Source organism: Oncorhynchus kisutch, unplaced genomic scaffold (genome assembly GCF_002021735.2).
Source record: "Oncorhynchus kisutch isolate 150728-3 unplaced genomic scaffold, Okis_V2 scaffold534, whole genome shotgun sequence".
NCBI lineage: Eukaryota > Metazoa > Chordata > Actinopteri > Salmoniformes > Salmonidae > Oncorhynchus > Oncorhynchus kisutch.
The window spans coordinates 2,968-21,719 of record NW_022262479.1 but is presented as its reverse complement, the minus strand read 5'-3'; the positions used below and the strand labels follow the sequence as shown (position 1 = coordinate 21,719).

General features: G+C 43.1%; 2 protein-coding genes across 3 annotated transcripts; both read right to left on the bottom strand.

Annotated features, from left to right (window-relative positions):
* Positions 1-1,106: 1,106 nt before the first annotated feature.
* Positions 1,107-5,729, bottom strand: LOC109872363 (proline-rich extensin-like protein EPR1). The gene is made up of 7 exons (XM_020463569.2): positions 5,338-5,729; positions 4,928-5,101; positions 4,681-4,799; positions 4,435-4,600; positions 4,204-4,319; positions 1,289-4,105; positions 1,107-1,199 (listed from the first exon to the last, which is right to left on the bottom strand). Exons 1-6 carry the CDS (start codon positions 5,699-5,701, stop codon positions 1,292-1,294), a joined length of 3,753 nt encoding a protein of 1,250 aa, XP_020319158.2. The 5' UTR covers positions 5,702-5,729; the 3' UTR covers positions 1,107-1,199; positions 1,289-1,291.
* A 4,101-nt stretch (positions 5,730-9,830) lies between these two features.
* Positions 9,831-17,804, bottom strand: LOC109872298 (profilin-2-like). Of its 2 annotated transcripts, none has more exons than XM_020463486.2 (3): positions 17,374-17,804; positions 14,931-15,123; positions 9,831-11,725 (listed from the first exon to the last, which is right to left on the bottom strand). In XM_020463486.2, exons 1-3 carry the CDS (start codon positions 17,500-17,502, stop codon positions 11,628-11,630), a joined length of 420 nt encoding a protein of 139 aa, XP_020319075.1. In that variant the 5' UTR covers positions 17,503-17,804; the 3' UTR covers positions 9,831-11,627. The 2 variants fall into 2 exon arrangements, with proteins under 2 accessions (XP_020319075.1, XP_020319073.1); XM_020463484.2 differs by having other exon boundaries at positions 9,831-12,049; positions 17,374-17,693.
* Between the last annotated feature and the right edge of the window lie 948 nt (positions 17,805-18,752).

The window sequence follows — 18,752 nt, the reverse complement described above, 5'->3', positions numbered from 1 at the left end:
GTCAAGCCATGCCTTCAATTTTGGGTAAGCATACAAGGTAGGGTGTGATGTATTTGTGGAGATGGACAGTGTTTTGAAAACCCAAACCATGATATTCAAGTGCCCAAAGTCTGTAAGCTTTGTTACTTGGTTGTGTGGTGCATTGGCACAGAAACCCGTTTTTAGCCAACGACTCATGCGTGGATTGTTTATAGAAGCGTGGTGCCAGGAATCGAACCCACTGTACCGGCAACACCATGCTCTACCAGCTGAGCTACAGGGGATCAGTTATGCCTGTTAGACACTATCTAACCACGACCAACTACTAAGTTGTAAGTTGCTTTGGATAAGGGACTCAAAAGCTGTGCTGCCTCATTTTAGGATTGTACTTTCTAGCACTGTTCCAGCGAATATGGTAGACAACCAGGTCAACAGTATTTGTTGGCTGAGGTCTTATTGTAACCCAATATTGAACAAGCCACAACCCCATACACGCCCTGTGTGACCTCAACTAATTCAATTGTTGCAGTTTAATTTTTTTTTGAAGATTTAAAAATAATCCCTCAGTATTTCTTAACAGTGCAGAAGAGATTTGTAGTTCACTCTAGACATGCGCAAATGAGTGATTACATTGAGGATAATGGGTGACAATGTTTTGCCACCAAATGCATGTGCAGTCTGAGTGGGATGCTAGCAAAATGCAGTAGACTTAAGTGGCAGGATAGAAATTGATGCACTGTGAGTAATGGGTCACATTCAATAGCAAATAGTTTCCCTTACACTCCGTTGAGATCAGTAGCATGCAACCAGTTGAACCCAGTCACATGAAAAGCTTAACTATTTTTTCAATATGAGCACTAGATGGGAGGATTTCACCATATTTGAGTGGAAGAAAATTACTGAAACACTGGCAGTAATCTGAAATCGCTTCCGGAGCCATGGTCTGATATTGTTAGTAAACTATGATCAGTTTTAGAATTTAAGTTTGTGGGTGATATTTGACTGGGAAAAAGTAAGTGGTGGAAATTGTGCCTTCTGGTTTACAATACAAGTGTTAATCACACCTGGCAAAAAAAAAAAATCTTGAAACACCTACATTTAACATGGAATTAAGGGAAACAATGTTGCGCACTTGTTAGTTAATTACTTTATTGGGAAAACATGACCGCTTCTGGTCGGCATCAGCACCATTAACTGAAGGATGAGAAGGGTCGCGCATCCTGAAAAAGACAGATGCATGTTAAGTCCACTGTTCAATTAAAGACTTAAAATGTTTCTCCGTAGTTGACTGAAGGACAAAATGACCTACCATTTAGTTAGCGGCCGGGTAAGAACCTCCTGCGGACGCGGCCGGGTAAGAACCTCCTGCGGACTGGGCCGGGTAAGAACCTCCTGCGGACTGGGCCGGGTAAGAACCTCCTGCGGACTGGGCCGGGTAAGAACCTCCTGCGGACTGGGCCGGGTAAGAACCTCCTGCGGACTGGGCCGGGTAAGAACCTCCTGCGGACTGGGCCGGGTAAGAACCTCCTGCGGACTGGGCCGGGTAAGAACCTCCTGCGGACTGGGCCGGGTAAGAGAAATGGAACCCTTCGTTAGGCCCTAGTGGCACAATGGGCTTCCAATAGTGTTCGAATGACTCTGGAAATTTAGGTCTGGAGGGTTTACCAGAAGGCTTGGCTGCAGGTTTCTGGGGGTAGGATGGTTTGGCACCAGCATAATATATTGGCAATGAACCGTAATGGGTAGGCATTTGATGGCCTGAGGGGTTTCGTTGAAGGCTAGAGATGCCCTTTGAATTACTGGGAAGGGAGCCACCCAGTTCCTTGACTGGTCTTGGAGGCTGAAGCGGTCCATGTGGATGTTCTTGAGGACTCAGTTGTTCAAGTGTGCTATGCATCTGCATTGCAGATTCAGACAGTTGGGTTTGGTGGTGTGGTTGCAGCAGAGGCTTGGATGCGTGGAACATGTCAGGGTCATACCACATTGGAGGTCTGAAAGGATAATGTGGCCACTTTGAAGGTTGGGGTTTTAAGGGCTTGTTGAGGTCACTAGACAGCGATTGAGGTTCAGATGGTTTACTTGGATCACTGGCAGGTCGCTCAAGTTCCAAGGGCTTGTTAGAATAAACAGGTGCTTGGCCATGTGGCTGTACTGGACCTTGTGGGTTGTATGGCAGAGGATATGCATGCATAAGCCGCTGTGGGTTATGGGACAGATATGGCTGAATTGGTTGTTGCTGTCCCATAGGTTTGTTGGACTCACTGGTAGGTGCTTCAAAATATGGCCGCATTGGCTGCTGTGGGTTGTAGGGCTGAAAATGTGATTGCTTTGGACGTTGGGGTTCTGAGGGCTTGTTGGCATCACTAGGTGCTTGGGCATACGAAGCCAAGGAGGCTGAAAACCTCATTCCATGCTGACTCCAGTAGTCGTGGAAACCAGTCAATGTCATTTTAGTGGGGGCAACGGTCTGAACCGTTATAGGTTGTGGGGTTGTAGTGGCTTGGGTAGGTCCAGAAACTGAAGCATAATTGAACAGGTCAGATGTATGTTTGAAAGGGTAAGCAGGAATGATACCACTATCCTTGGATGTTACAGGGCCAAAATGGTTGTGGTGGTGTTGATGGAAAGATATGGGCATGGGGCAGCAGGTCAAGAAACCAGTAGGGCAGACTGCAGGACAATACCCAGGATGTGGTGGATAAGAGTCACCTGGCTGAGGTGAACTAGGAGCCACAGTTGGAGGTGCTTTAGTAGTTCTTGGATGACTAGGTTGTTGAGGAGCAGGTATCCATGTATGGACTACAAGTGGCGTTTGTTCTGGTGTTTGAGTTGCAGGCCTAAGTGGGAATGTAATGGGCTTAGCTGGCTCAGGGTAGAACTGTTGGTAGTGATGTGGGTAGTAGGGATGCAGTGGAGCTGTTGGCTTTTCAGTAGCAGGGGGAAGCATAGCAGGTGTAGGCTTTGGAGTCACGGGATACGTAGCAGGCTTAAATGGTTGAGGGTCAAAGGAATCCCAAGGAATTTGGGAGTCTTTAGGGGGAGAGCCAGTTACAGGCTTGGGATGTGGTGGATAGAGAGGATGTGGGTAGTAAGGATGCTGCACATGGCCCTGAGGAGCTTTGGTAGCAGGAGTAGACACTTGAGGGGGAGGAGTTACAGGCTTAGCAGGCAGAGGGTAGAATGAAAAGTAATACTGAGGGTTCCCAGGAGGCAGAGTATCAGGTTTCAGGTAATAAGGACGCAGGGGAGCTGTTGGCTTTTCAGTAGCAGGGGGAAGTATGGCAGGTGTAGGTTGAGTCACAGGAGTACGTGTCACAGGCTTGGCTGGTTGACGGTCAAAAAACTCCCAAGGAATTTGGTAGTCTTCAGGGGGAGAACCAGTTACAGGTTTGGGATGTCGGTAGTCAGGATGTTGTTCATGGCCCTGAGGAACTTTGGTAGCAGGGGGAGAAGTTGCAGGCAGAGGGTAGAAGGAAAAGTAATACTGAGGGTTCCCAGGAGGAAGAGTAGCAGGTTGTGTGTAGTAAGGATGCAGTGGAGATGTTGGCTTTTCAGTAGCAGGCCTTTGAATCACAGGAGGATGAGTTACAGGCTTGGCTGGCTGAGGGTCATAAGGATATCGGTCATAAGGATAGTACACCTTGTCATTTGGAGCGTCTGTTGCAGGGGGAAGTTCGCCAGGCATACGAGTAACTGGCTCAGCTGGCCGAGGGTAGAAGGACTCAGAATACCAAGGAGGCTGGGGGTCTTCAGGGGGAGAACCAGTTACAGGTTTGGGATGTCGGTAGTCAGGATGTTGTTCATGGCCCTGAGGAACTTTGGTAGCAGGTGGAGAAGTTGCAGGCAGAGGGTAGAAGGAAAAGTAATACTGAGGGTTCCCAGGAGGCAGAGTAGCAGGTTTTGGCTTCTCAGCAGGCTTTGTGTAGTAAAGATGCAGTGGAGCCTGGGGTTTAGGGGGTGAAGTAGGCTGAGGAAACATTGGACTTGGTTGAAGCGCAATGGTGGGAGGAACCGGAAACACAGGGTTTTGGGGGTAATTGAGGCGAGGGAAAGATTTGTCAACAGGACTAGGGCAGGACACTTTAACCTCCCCCTCGCCAGCAAGTTCAAGGGTGAACATCCCATCCTGCAATAAAGAAATTAACATTTGAATCAAATCATTGATTCCCACCCATGTCCTTCAAAACCAGCAAGGACAATATTAACGCAACTGACAATTCAGACCTTAAGTTCCACACAGGGTTCATAATGAGCAGAAATGGTCACAGCTTCTAGATGAGCTACCACACTGTAGCCACAATGGGGCGAAACTCTCATCAACGGCTGCCAGTGTCCTTTGACTGGAAGAGTGGAATAGAGTCGAAATTAAAGCATAGTCACAAATGTACTTATCCAACTTGCACATGTTCCTCTTGAGAGAATGCACAAGGATTGAGACTTATGTAAATGACTTACACTTGACCCTAAGATCCTCGGCAGAGGTGCCCCCTTCCATTTTCACCACCATGCCCTCAGGGTAGCAGAATACAGTAGGAGGGTTGGGCTTAAAGGTTTTTTTGGCAGGGCAGGACATTTTAATTGGCAATCCCCACCAACGCAAAGGCAGAACATAATTACCATCCTGCAAGATTAAATTTAAAGTTAATCTTGGAAAGTGTTAAAATTCACAATAAAACAGGAACAATTTGAATGACTTCCAACCTCCAGTGTGACATAACAGCCATTATAGATTGCAATGAAAATCCAATCCTGGTGAGTGGTGCTGATGGAATGACCACAGTTTGTGGGCAACTGTGACAGAGGCAGGGGAGACTTATTTCCTGCAAAACATTGTAACAGCAAGAGAAAGGAAATTTGTTAACCAGTAACACACAACAAATGACATCTAACTTGTACAGCTTTCAAATGACTTAAATCTCAAATACCAGGATAACAGCTGGATACTTGCCTCGGTCCACAGAAAAGAGAGAGCCTGGTGTAGAGCCTGTGTCATGGACCTTTAGTTTCATGGAGTCGCCAACACATTCAACACTTGGTTCCATCTGCAAGAGACTTTCCACCACTGGACTACTTGGCCTAATTGTGCCATAAACATGTCCTCCCAGCTGCTTAGGTTCCCAACCTTTAAAGTAGAACACTTAGGTTTTTAACTACACCAATGGTAGTCCATTCTTAACCTAGGTTGTAGGGCAATACTACTAAGGCCATTCACAGGACTAAGAGTCCCTAACAGCATTGTTCGGACCAAATACTTCCATTTACACTGGAAGGTGAAACCAATTGTTAATTAAGTCAAACATTCCTACAAAATGTTAAATAAATTTGCATAACAAAGAGCAAGTTAGAGATAATACATACCCATGTCAGACTGGTAGTCAGCATCATCCAGTGAAACATTGGAGGATCGGACTTTGGAGACAGTATGTTCATCAGTCGAAAAACTCGCATTTCTTGGTTTGACATTACGTCCAAGTATAAGCCTTCCAAATCGCACAGCACCTGTAGACTGCTCCTCTTTACCATTGTTAAGATCCCCCTTCAAATGGGGTCCCAGGACAATGGAGGATTTTGACGATCTTGTTTGTGTTACTGCAGCGCACTGACCAAAGGAGTTCAATACTACCACAACTAGCCCTAAACATATTAAAGAGAGACGCTCCCCTTTTGCCTTCAATGCCATCGGACTAAAATCGCGTTTCACAAACACACAAGACCACCACATCAGTGTGCTGAAAGAGTTTCCTTCACTCACTGCCGCCAGAGGCTGAATATGATTACCGACCAATTAGACTTCAGACCTCCCACTCACAGGTGTCTCTAATCAAAAGACCCACGTCACCTTCACGAGGGTGCGACATTCAGAACGATGCAGACAGAAATGTCTTGTTCTGAGCTGACCTGATTCCGTATTCTACATGAGAGACATATGTCTATTCTACATTACAGCCGACATTTCTATCTGAACATTGCGTCCAAATTGAACGCAACTGTGATGCTATGCAGCTGTGATCAATTAGTCGTATTTGGTTGATTGACGTGTACGCTTAGAATATTTTCCATCTATAACCAGGTTTCCATCCAACCTTACTACTAAGGCCATTCACAGGACCAACCAGACACATTTTACATCAGGCCTGTCGTGATATTTTTTTTTATCTGACATGTACTTTACTTACATAAAAAGTTTGGAGGGACACGTGGTTATGTCTCATCTCTGTAACTCTTTTTAAAACGTCATCAAATCTTGTTCTTCTCCGTTTCGCCAGATCATGTAGTGTGTGAGGAGGAATTCAAGTATGCCATGTTGGCCCTGAACTGCATCTGTCCAGCAACCTCCTCCCTCATTCCTACTGGTCCACACTTCACAAGGCTGGTAAATTACACAACCACTCTGCACCCTCATATCTAGTCCACTCTTCAATGGTCTACACTCCATAGGATCTGCAAAGTACAGCAGGCAACCCACCAACCAGTAAGTCTCTACCCACCAACCACCCCTACCACCAAGTCTCTACCCATCTACCCATAAGTCTCTACCCACCTACCACTAAGTCTCTACACACCAAACCACCAAGTTTCTACCCAGCTAACCACCAAATTTCTACACACCATCTGTTTATGGTCACCTTTTGAAGACAATGGTCCCAAATCGACCCCTAGACCCTGGTCGAGATCCCCTGCTCAGTCGTTGGCCACAATATTTACTTTTCCATCAGGCACCATATTGCTATAATTTACAGTGCATTCAGAAAGTATTCAGACCCCTTGACTTTTTCCACATTTTGATACATTAAGGCCTTATTCTAAAATTGATTAAATCGTTTTTTCCCCTCATCAATCTACACACAATACCCATAATGACAAAGCATGAAGTGTTTTTGGTGCAAATTTAGGAAAAATATAAAAATCACATGTACGTAAGCATTCAGACCCTATACTCAGTACTTTGTTGAAGCACCTTTGGCAGCAATTACACCCTCAAATCTTCCTGGGTATGACGCTACAAGCTTGGCACACCTGTATTTGGGGAGAGTCTAACATTCTTCTCTACAGATCCTCTCAAGCTTCATCAGGTTGGATGGGGAGCGTCGCTGCACAGTTATTTTCAGGTCTCTCCAGAGATGTTTGATAGTCCCGAAGCTACTCCTGCGTTGTCTTGGCTGTTTGCTTAGGGTCGTTGTCCTGTTGGAAGGTGAACCTTCGCCCCAGTCTGAGGTCCTGAGCGGTATGGAGCAGGTATTCATCAAGGATCTCTGTACTTTTCTCTGTTAATCTTTGCCTCGATCCTGACTAGTCTCCCAGTCCCTGCTGCTGAAAAACATCCCCACAGCATGATGCTGCCACCACCCTGTTTCACTGTAAGGATGGTGCCAGGCTTAATCCAGACGTGACACTTGGCATTCAGGCCAAAGAGTTCAATCTTGGTTTCATCAGACCAGAGAATCTTGTTTCTCATGGCCTGAGAGTCTTTAGGTGCCTTTTGGCAAACTCCAAGCGGGCTGTCATATGCCTTTTACTGAAGAGTGGCTTCTGTCTGGCTACTCTACAATAAAGGCCTGATTGGTAGAGTGCTGCAGAGATGGTTGTCCTTCTGGAAGGTTCTCCCATCTCCACAGAGGAACTCTGGAGCTCTGTCAGAGTGACCATCGGGTTCTTGTCCACCTCCCTGATCGAGGCCCTTCTCCCGATTGCTCAGTTTGTCCCGAGCGGCCAGCTCTAGGAAGAGTCTTGGTGGTTCCAAACTTCTTCCATTTAAGAATGATGGAGGCCACTGTGTTCTTGGGGACCTTCATTGCTGCAGAAAATATTTTGGTACCCTTCCCCAGATCTGTGCCTCGATACAATCCTGTCTCGGAGGTCTACAGACAATTCCTTTGACATTCACTGTCAACTGTTGGACCTTATATAGACAGGTTTGTGCCTTTCCAAATCATGTCCAATCCATTGAATTTACCACAGGTGGACTCCAATAAAGTTGTAGAAACATCTCAAGGATGATCAATGGACACAGGATGCACCTGAGCTCAATTTTGAGTCTCATAGCAAAGGGTCTGAATACTTATGTAAATAAGGTATTTATTTTATAATAATAAAAAAAAAAAATGGCCACAATTTTTTTTTAAACTGTTTTTGCTTTGTCATTATGGGGTTTTGTGTGCAGATTGATATGGGAAGTGTTTTATTTAATCAATTTTAGAATACGGCTGTAACGTAACAATGTGAAAAGTCAATGGGTCCTGAAAATTTTCTGAAGGCACTGTAAAAAAAAAGAAGCTAAATAGAAAGTGTATTTTCATTTGTTAAATTGAATTAGACCAAGTTTATTTCTACAAAATAAAAAGTTAACATAATATTTAGACAAGTTAGCTGGCTACCTCCATAATCCTGCCTTGTAGTATACCTCTGGCATTCATCTGCAATGTCTAGACAGAGAAATGCGCCCACTATATGCAGAGATTGACAGGTGTAAGCAGCGATCATGTTCCCCTGCTCAAACGTTGCATGCATAAACCACTGGTTGCTGCCACGTTATCGACTGTGCCATTAGGCACGAGATTGCCCATATAGTGTATATTGTACTTACAAGACAACTGGGAACTCTGGAGAAAAAAAATTGGGTGGATTCTTCCCAGTCGTATGTGGTAAATACAACCTACCCACTTTTTTAATAAAAGCAGCATTATACGATAAAATCCTCTCACGCTGTGTTTACACAGGCAGCCCAATTATTGTCAAAAGCGCTGATCGGATTGGTCAAAATGACCAATAAGTGGTAAAATATCAGAATTTGACTGCCAATGTAAACACAGCATCTAGTTTGGGAAACCGTGGTCGAGTGCACAGAAGGCTGCTGAGGGGAGAACGCCTCATAATAATGTCCGGGACAGAGCTAATTTCCACAGCGCCAGGGTCCACTGGCGGTGAGCTTCACACCACTCCAGCAGACGCATGGCATTGTGCATGGTGGTCTTATGCTTGTGTGCGGCAGCTCGGCCACGGAAACCCATTTCAAGAAGCTCCCGACTAACAGCTCGTGCTGACATTGCTTCCAGAGGCAGTTTGGAACTCGGTAGTGAGTGTTGCAACCGAGGACGATCCCGTTCTTTTAGCTTGTGTGGCCTACAACTTCACAGCTGTTGCTACGAGACGTTTCCACTTCATAATAACAAAACATACAGTTGAGCGTGGCAGCTCTAGCTGAGCAGAAATTTAATGAACTGACTTGTTGGAAAGGTGGCGCCCTAGGACGGTGCCACGTTAAATCACTAAGCTCTTCAGTAAGGCTATTCTACTGCCAGTGTTGGTCTATGGAGATTGCATGGCTGTGTGATCAATTTTATACACCTGTCAGCAAAGGGTGTGGCTGAAATAGCTGAATAAACTAATTTGAAGGGCTGTCCACATACTTTTGTATATAGTGTATGTGATTAGTTGTACGTAAAATACCTATCCAGGAATTGTAAGATTGGTAAGGAGTCCGCAAAGCCTGAGCAGAGGAACGCTCACATTATGTTCTAGCAATGTGGTGCTCGACCCCAGTCGATGACAAGGAACGCAACCATTGGTTGATGCATGCAACGTCTGAGCAGGAAACCGCTAACTATGGCTGCGTTTACACAAGCAGCCTAATTCTGATCTTTTGCCCAATTATTGGTAAATATCAATTAGCGGAGAAAGATCAGAATTGGGCTGCCTGTCTAAATATGGCATATATTGTAGGGTGTCCAACACATTTTCCCGCATCTCCTACTGTAATGTTGCAGCATTTTTACCATAAAGATCAGTTTAATCAAATAACTCAACTACAGAATTGAAATCAGTTAATAAACCAAGAACACACAGGGTTACAGTTCTGGTTGGAATAGCTTTTATTTGATCTGTCTGTAAACAAAAAGGTGATTTATAAATTTATAGCATTTTCCCCAAATTTTGAAAATGCACATTTTCATAATTTTGAATCCAAATGCACAAGGGAAAAATGTATTTTTTTGGTCTGTACATAGTCCACAAAGCCTGGAGTGTATCAGTTGATGCCAAAATATCCCGAAGGAAAATGCCATTGAAGTTAGTCCTTGTTGGGGCAGCAGTTTAAAAAAAGAATAATAATCGAACTCAATGTAGCAACAGACCAGATCTGTGTTATGGCACAGGATACACAGTTTTTCTTATAAAGTTTTCACAAGACAACTTAGTGTTCTTATTCCAACCAACACCATTTTTTAAATTTAGTGTACACACTATCACTATTTTTTTTTCATATATTTTTTTTATTTTTAAATTTACTGTTAAGTACCGTGCTATGACAGTTGCTGATACACATGATGATAAGTAGAGCACTAGGCAATAAATTCAGAGCTTGGGTTTACAGTCAAATGCATTCAGTGAGAATACTCTGGTTACCACAGGTGTCAAATGAGACTGCAATTATCTGTTAACAAATTATCAGCAAATCAATTCGTGTTTTAAAGTCATCATAAGAAGCAGTGTGTTTTACAGTCATCTGAAGTATAGTCTAATGATTACAGTCAAACAGAGGACAACAGTCATCCTTCACAATGACTTGAAGCCATTCTGAAAAAAATCCCCTAACTGTGACATAACAATTGGTCCTATGGAAAATATAACTTGCCAACTTGACAAAACATGGTTATGTAGGGAGTCTGGACGATACGCTGCACAAATCGGCAGCGTGAAATACAGGAGCTGGCAGATGGAATGTCCATGGAGACTTCAAGATGTCGTAGGGGTTCATGGGAGGAATTTCTATCAACAAAAAACCTCAGCAATACTGATTTCATCTGCCATTACAATATTCCAACACCACAATGACGTGTTAAGACCACAAGTTACAACAGCATAAGCATTTGATGGAAGACAATGCAAGAGAAGAAGAAGTGGTCTGACTCAGGGGTTTTAAGGTGTATGTATAGAGGATTATTCTGGATTTATGTAGTATCCAATGACAAAGCAAAAAATTGAAGCCTGAATAAAAAAAATAACATTTTGCGGGAATATAAAAGTTTTGGGAAGGGCAAGGAGAGTTCAGCTCTGTATGGTTAAAGACAGGGTTCGGGTCAATTCCATTTCAATTCAGGAATTACACTGAAATTCAGTTAACTTTCTGAATTGTCTGGAAAGAAAATGGTATTAACCTCAACCCTGCTAAAAGATATGCATGCAACTTTCAAATCCTGCCACCCGGAGAAAAGGAAAACAATACCAGCCGGTTACCTCTTCAATATGCTCATAAGGCATTGTCCCACCCAAAACTATCTGCACCATTGAATGACAAACCCATTCAGTGTGTTTCCTCATCATTTGTTTTTACAAGCCAAGTCCAAATTTGGTATACACTTTATTACATTATCATTCAATTCTTTGCACATGTGTTTTGGTAAATATAAACATCCACAATTTGTTATTGTAGTGTCCGAAATAGAGTTGAGAACATACTGTAGTGTTAATACTGTGAGAAAGAACAGGGAGATGGGAGCAAAAAATAAAATGAATTAACATGAAAAAAATATAAAAGGGTGTACATGAAAATGGAACTGGGAGAGAAATGCATCTGCTAACTAATCCGGGAAGTACTGTCAACACAATGAGGGGGAGCCAGAGGGAACTGCTAGGTGGGTAGACAGGCTGCCTTAAAATCCAGACTTCCTCAGGTACTCAGTCATAGTAAATGCTTTCTTGTTGAGCTGTCCGCCATGGACCCCTTCTTTTCCCATGACTAAAACCAATGCTGGAGCACACAAGGAAACAAAAGGAAAAATGACAAATTGACAAGAAAGTATTTTTCCCCGCTAAAAGTGGGGATAAAGGTGACATAGGACCTTACCGCCACCATTACTCTCCATTGCTATTAAAGTTTCCACGACATTTGACTGCTTGCAGGAGAAATCTTAACAGCAATATTTTATTTTCTCTTCTTTTTGTCCCTCAATTTTAACTAAGCAAGCTTGGTGACACTAGAACCCTGAATCCCTCAAGTATTTTGCCATTGAGTATGCCTTCTTATTCAATCCACCTCCATGGACCCCTTCTTTGCCCATTACAAGAACCAAGACTGAAAGAGAAGAAAGGAAAGGGGAAGTTTAGAGCGGTCAAAGGGAAAGACAGTCAAGTGAGGAGAAGGTTAGTGAGCCTATGGAAGTGTTTCCCCTATATTCATTTTGCAGAGGTGGCCCGCCGCTGAATTGTGTGTGTGTGTGTGTATGTGTGTATATATATATATATATATATATATATATATATTTATTTCTGCCGACACTTTTAAATGGATAGTTGTTGGCTCAATGTCTGGAGGTTTATGGGAACAGCTACCACCGCTGAAGAAAAAAAACTAGGGGAAACACTGTACAGTTGGCATAAGAGAAGTTAAAGTTATGGCTTGCGTGTGTTACAGGTAGTGATGAGGGTAAAAAAATATAGATTTTAAATCGATAGTTCCATATCGGGACATTTTTTGATCGTATCGTTTTGACAACTTCACAATATTATTTTTGCACTAATTGGCTGTACCTGCATGAAAAATAAATAAAAAACTTTTCCCCATCACATTTTGTTCTCCATCTTTTGAAATAGGGAGTCAATTTGTTTTCTGCACTTTTATTAAACTGACTGATCAAAACTTCATGTCTCTCTTGTCCCTTTGCAACAGACATATGGTGAGCAATAGGTTTGGAACGTCAAATCACAATTACAATATAAAGTCACAATACATACAGAATTGTGACCATCGCAATAAATGTATTGGTGAGGTCCCTGGCAATTTCCAGCCCTAGTTGCAGGGAAGAGCATGCTTGAAGGGAAATACCCCCCCAAAACCTTTGTAGGTGTCTTGACCACTGACAACACGGCTATTTTTTTTACGAGGATAACACTTTGAATTTTGCTACGCTATCAATCATCAATGTCATTGCCTGGATTCAAGCATATGGACAATGTACAGAATTGTATACAGACCTGACCATAACTTCCAAGAACATGGCTTGAGAATGTATTATCTTTCTATAAAACTGAAGCTTTACATTAAACCAAGTAGAGCCCATCCTTCACAAGTCACCTGACTACTTGTGAAGGATGGGGACCAGCACAAAAAAGTATGCACTCACTACTGTAAGTTACTCTGGATAAGAGCGTCTGCTAAATGACTAGAACGTCAAAAGATTTGAATGTGGCCAACATAAGGTAAAGGGTGGGGGATGTGTGAGCTATGTTTTTAAAGCCACTTCTACACTGGAATCTAACTCAGGTTTATTACAGGGCTCTACAGTGCTGACCACTTTACTTGCATATACATATTTTCCGTGCAACCTGGAATTTTAAATTTAGGAGCACCACTTTGCCAAGAAAAATGAAGAATTCTAGCTTTATCACCCTTTTCACTGTGCTCCTAAAATTCTTTGTGTGGTCCTACATTTTCAAAATAGGCACACACGTGCTCATTGTATAAATATGTCAGCGTAGTGCCCTGTATTAGTGGTGGAATATTTGACATTGCCTTGAAAATGGAAGTCCATGGATGGCTAGTTAATAAAAATGTAGGCTACAGAACCGTTTTGCCTGCCCCAAAATGTTGAGACGTTGTAGGCTACTGTCCAGGGAGATGATACAGACGGCTAGAAATAATGTTAAACAGACAGCATGCATCTAAAATGTTAGTGAGGTTGACATCCACCCAATAGTTAAGAGGCGAGAAGAAGCTGAAAAAAGGTAAAGACCCACAAAGTTGTTGATTAGACTCAAATGACAGACGTCAGGAAGGACCACAAAGGCAGATGGACTTAAGAGTAGGCAAACCTTGACTTCTTGTTTCTTCACTTCTGCCATTTCAATACACTAACTTGAATGAGACTGCTTGTGAATTAGGCTTCATTTCTCTCATACAAAGCATGGCACTTCATAAGTAACATCTATGTACTTCCTCAATGGACATCTTGCCGACCAGTGATGAAATTCAACAAGTTCTCTTCGATTTTTAAAAATATTTTTTTATATATTTTTTAACTCCCCTTTTCTCCCCAATTTCCCGGTATCCAATTGGTAGTTACAGTCTTGTCTCATCGCTGCAACTCCCGTACGGACTTGGGAGAGGCGAAGGTCGTGAGTCCCCCAAAACAACCCAACGAAGCCGCACTGACACTTTACACAATGCCCGCTTAACCCGGAAGCCACCCGCACCAATGTGTCCGAGGAAACACCGTACACCTGGCGACCTTGTCAGCGTGCACTGCGCCGGCCCACCACAGGAGTCGCTAGTGCGCGATGGGACAAAGACATCCCTGCCAAACCCTCCCCTAATCTGGACGATGCTGGGCCAATTGTGCACCGCCCCATGGGTCTCCCGGTCATGGCCGGCTGCGACAGAGCCTGGACTCAAAACCAGAATCTCTAGTGGCACAGCTAGTACCGCGATGCAGTGCCTTAGACCACTGCACCACTCAGGAGGCCCACGTTCTCTTCAATTTCTATCCCAAAGTCACAGCGATGTCCTAGCTTAAATTGTACCACTGACTATATTGATAAATCAAATTGCACATGTTGATATTTCCCTTTGCAATTGACATGCTCAGAACACCAATATATGTTGTGCTGTATTCTGTTTCATAGTAAAAAAAGCTGCATGATGTACTAATATGAGAACAGAGCACTAGAACGAATCACCACCAATCCACAAGACACTTGCATTGACTAGAAGGCAACACTTGAGTATGTTAGGCTGCGTTAGAAAGGCAGCCCTATTCTGATCTTTTTCATTAATTGGTCTTTTGACCAATTAGATCAGCTCTGATCTGAAAAGATCCGATGTGATTGGTCAAAAGATCAAATAGTGGGAAAAGGAACAGAATTCGGCTGTCTGTCTAAACGCAAACTTGTAGGATGGATCTGGGGCTATAACGCCGCAATCACTGAAATGTTTACCACTAAAAGTAGTCACCCTTTACCTTTTCCGGCTTTGCCTACAGTGACGTTGTATGTTGGCTCTCCTCCTTGACTCTTTGTCCTGATGTCCATTGTCCAGTCCCCATCAATATGGAGGCTGTCTCTGATGACCGAGCACTTCTTCGAACCCAAGGTCATGCCATTGGTGAAGAAGCTAGCCCTGTCCTTTCCAATGAGAACATCAATTTCTTGAGGCTGAAACACAGTTAAAGTGCACTCACAAAGTTAATGCAGATTAAAAAGTGGACATGTAAACATTTAGAAATGGCAGCACTACTAAAAACATCTGGAATGGGGTGCACATCTGGATTTATATCATATTTTGTCAAGAGGGTATGTATGGTATGGCAAGAGGGATGGTATCTACCAAAAAGACTGCAACGAAAGTTTTTCGTAATGCATAGGTGATATTTTACTTATTTTTTAAAGCTGACACGTTTAAACCTCAATTTTTGTCGAATCTTGTTTGTTTTTTGGTGGATGTGACTACCCTGACCCTGTTCTCTCCTTTTTTTTCTTTTTTTTTTTATACACTGGGAATAATGAATAAGTAGTACAGCACTTAGTCTAAATTCAAAATGCATTAGTGGAGCTGGCTAGCAACACTTGTCTACAAACTAATCTAACTAACTAGCTACACTGTACAAAAACAAAACGCAACATGTAAAGTGTTGGTCCCATGTTTCATGAGCTGAAATAAAAAACATATTTATCACAAAAAGCACAAAAATATCACAAATTGTACAATTTGTTCACGTCCCTGTTAGTGAAGATTTTCCTTTGCCACGATAATCAATCCACCTGAGGTGGCATATCAAGACGCTGAATAAACAGCAGCACCTTGTGCTGGGACAATAAGGCCACTAAAATGTGCTGTTTTTTTCACAACAGAATTCCACAGATTCAGGGAGCGTGCAATTGGCATGCTGACTGCAGGAATGTCCACCAGAGCTGTTGCCCAAGAATTGAATGAGACCAGATCCTGAGGCCCACTCATCCACCTCGTGTTCAGCATGATAATGCATGGTCCCACGTCACAAGGATCTGTACAAAATTCCTGGAAGCTGAAAATTTCCCAGTTTATCCATGGTCTGCATACTTGGGATGCTCTTGACAACGTGATCCAGTTTCCGCCATATCCCGCAACTTTGCACGGCCATCGAAGAAGAGCGGGAAAACATTCCATCCGCCACAATCAACAGCCTGATCAACTCGATACAAAGGAGATGTGTTGCGCTGCATGAGGCAAATGGTGGCCACACCAAATTCTGATTAGTTTTTTTTTGTGCCACGCCCTTGCCTTTTTTTTTTAAGGTGTCTGTGACCAACATACATACAGCATCTGTATTCCCAGTCTTGTGAAATCCATTGATTAGGGACTATTGGGTTTATTTCAATTGACTGATGTCTTTATATGAACTGTAACACAGTAAAATCTTAGAAATGGTTCAGTTTACATTTTTGATAAGTATAGTTGGTAAGCTCACCCATTGTGGATGGCATGGGAGAGCCGCCATCTTGGGAAGCAACAAGGCAAGTTAGGTCCTGACTTGAGCAAAACGCTTAAGCCCTCTTTCTTCAACTTGTTAATATAAACTACCTTGCACATTTACTTAGTTAACTAGCTATAACAATGTCGAAATGTATCAATTGTCTTGGTTCTCCAAATGGAAACATTGGGTAACAATCCGTAATAACTAGCTAGCACACCAGTATAGAATAAACAGATTAGGCCGTTAGCTAGTGACGCTTTGGCAAGTGTAGGTAGCTAGCCACATTAGCTAGTTGGCTAACTTAACTATGGTATCTGACGTTAACTTTAGACCACGACACTCATTCATTGGATCTAATGTTAACGGGCTACCGAGTGGCGCAGCGGTGGCACTGCTACGCAGTACTAGAAGCGTCACTACAGAACCTGGTTCGAATCCTGGCTGTATCACAACCGGCCGTGATTGGGAGTCCTATAGGGCGGCGCACAATTGGCCCAGCGTCGTCTGGGTTTGGCCGGTGTAGGCCGTCATTGTAAATAATAATTTGTTCTTAACTGACTTGCCTAGTTATATAAAAGGTGATATTTATAAAAATTAAAATGTAAAAAAAGGTTGTCTAGCAAGCATGCCCGCTAGGTAGGCTAATTCTGGGCAGCTAGCTAACCGTACCTAGCTAGCTAACATTGTTAGCAGCCAAGATAAGTCCACAACAGTTTTAGCCTAATATTATTGGCCAAGTCGCATTGTACATATGACGTTAGCAATAGCAAGCTAACATGCTAACGTATCTAGCTTTAGCTAACGTTACTAGCTTGCTGGTCAAACGGAATGGACGGTGGAGCTAGCTAGCAAGCGAACTCTTTAGCTAAACTAGGTTCGGCGAGGTTGTGATTATCCCTGCCAGCATTCATTCTGATTCACATTTGTTATTGGTTTCCATTTAATTTCTTACCGTTATGTTGTTAAAAGTACCACCGGCATGTGCTGCCCAAACGTATTTGGCGTCCGTATACCCAACAATGGCGGAATCCTGACAACTGCCATCCGCCATCAGGTTATCCACGTAGCTTTGCCAAGACATGTTGAAATATACAGCTCCCTATGAACTCCAAAGTGTAGTTTATGGGATAAGACAGTTACAGCCGATTTTGCGCTGCTTACGGATCAATTGAGTGTCTCTAATTGTACCCCCCACTTCGACGTTCACACACGTCTTGGCTCGGGCAGTAAAGAAAGCCAATGTAATCAGGCAGTGCATGGGTGTAGTCTGCGTCAGATCACTCCGCACAATGGACTCACTGGCGCTTTAGCACAAGGGGCGGAAGAATAAAAACGGACATGTCCTGCACTTCAGAGTTCTCTGGAGTGTCTTCAAGTTTTAGTACTGCGTAATCTATTTCTCTCGAAATTTTATTGTTGGCAGTTAAATTGAGAAATTAATAGACAGGGTGAGTGTCTAGAGCATGTTGCTGTAGTAATGTAACACCCTTCCTGATTTGTGGACCTCTGTATATTATTTCAGACAATATTGTAAGAGTACCACAGTTTGACTCATAATACCCATAAAACCTAGCGGTCAAACAGGTAAATGGGTCCAATCAATTTTCCACCATTCATTTTTCCCATGGAGGATTTTAAGGCCTGTGTTTCGTGTAGGCTTTACCTTAGCTTACATGTAAAACTTGTCAATAATCAACTGACTGGCTTTCTTGATGTCTATAGTATTCTCTCTGGTATGCAATCTGGTTTCTGCTCAGGTTATGGACGTGTCACTGCAACCTTAAAGGTCCTCAATGATGTCACCATTGCCCTTGATTCTAAGCAATGTTGTGCTGCTATTTTTATTGACTTGGCCAATGCTTTTGATATGGTAGAGCATTCCATTCTTGTGGGCAGGCTAAGGAGTATTGGTGTCTCTGAGGGGTCTTTGGCCTGGTTTGCTAACTACCTCTCTCAAAGAGTGTAGTGTTTAAAGTCAGAAAATCTGCTGTCTCAGCCACTGCCTGTCACCAAGGGAGTACCCCAAGGCTTGATCCTAGGCCCCACACTCTTCTCAATTTATATCAACAACATAGCTCAGGCTGTAGGAAGCTTTCTTATCCATTTATATGCAGATGATAGTCTTATACTCAGCTGGCCCCTCCCTGGATGTTGTGTTAAATGCTCTACAACAAAGCTTTCTTAGTGTCCAACAAGCCTTCTCTACCCTTAACCTTGCTCTGAACACCTCCAAAACAAAGGTCATGTGGTTTGGTAAGAAGAATGCCCCTCTCCCCACAGGTGTGATTACTACCTCTGAGGGTTAAGAGCTTGAGGTAGTCACCTCATACA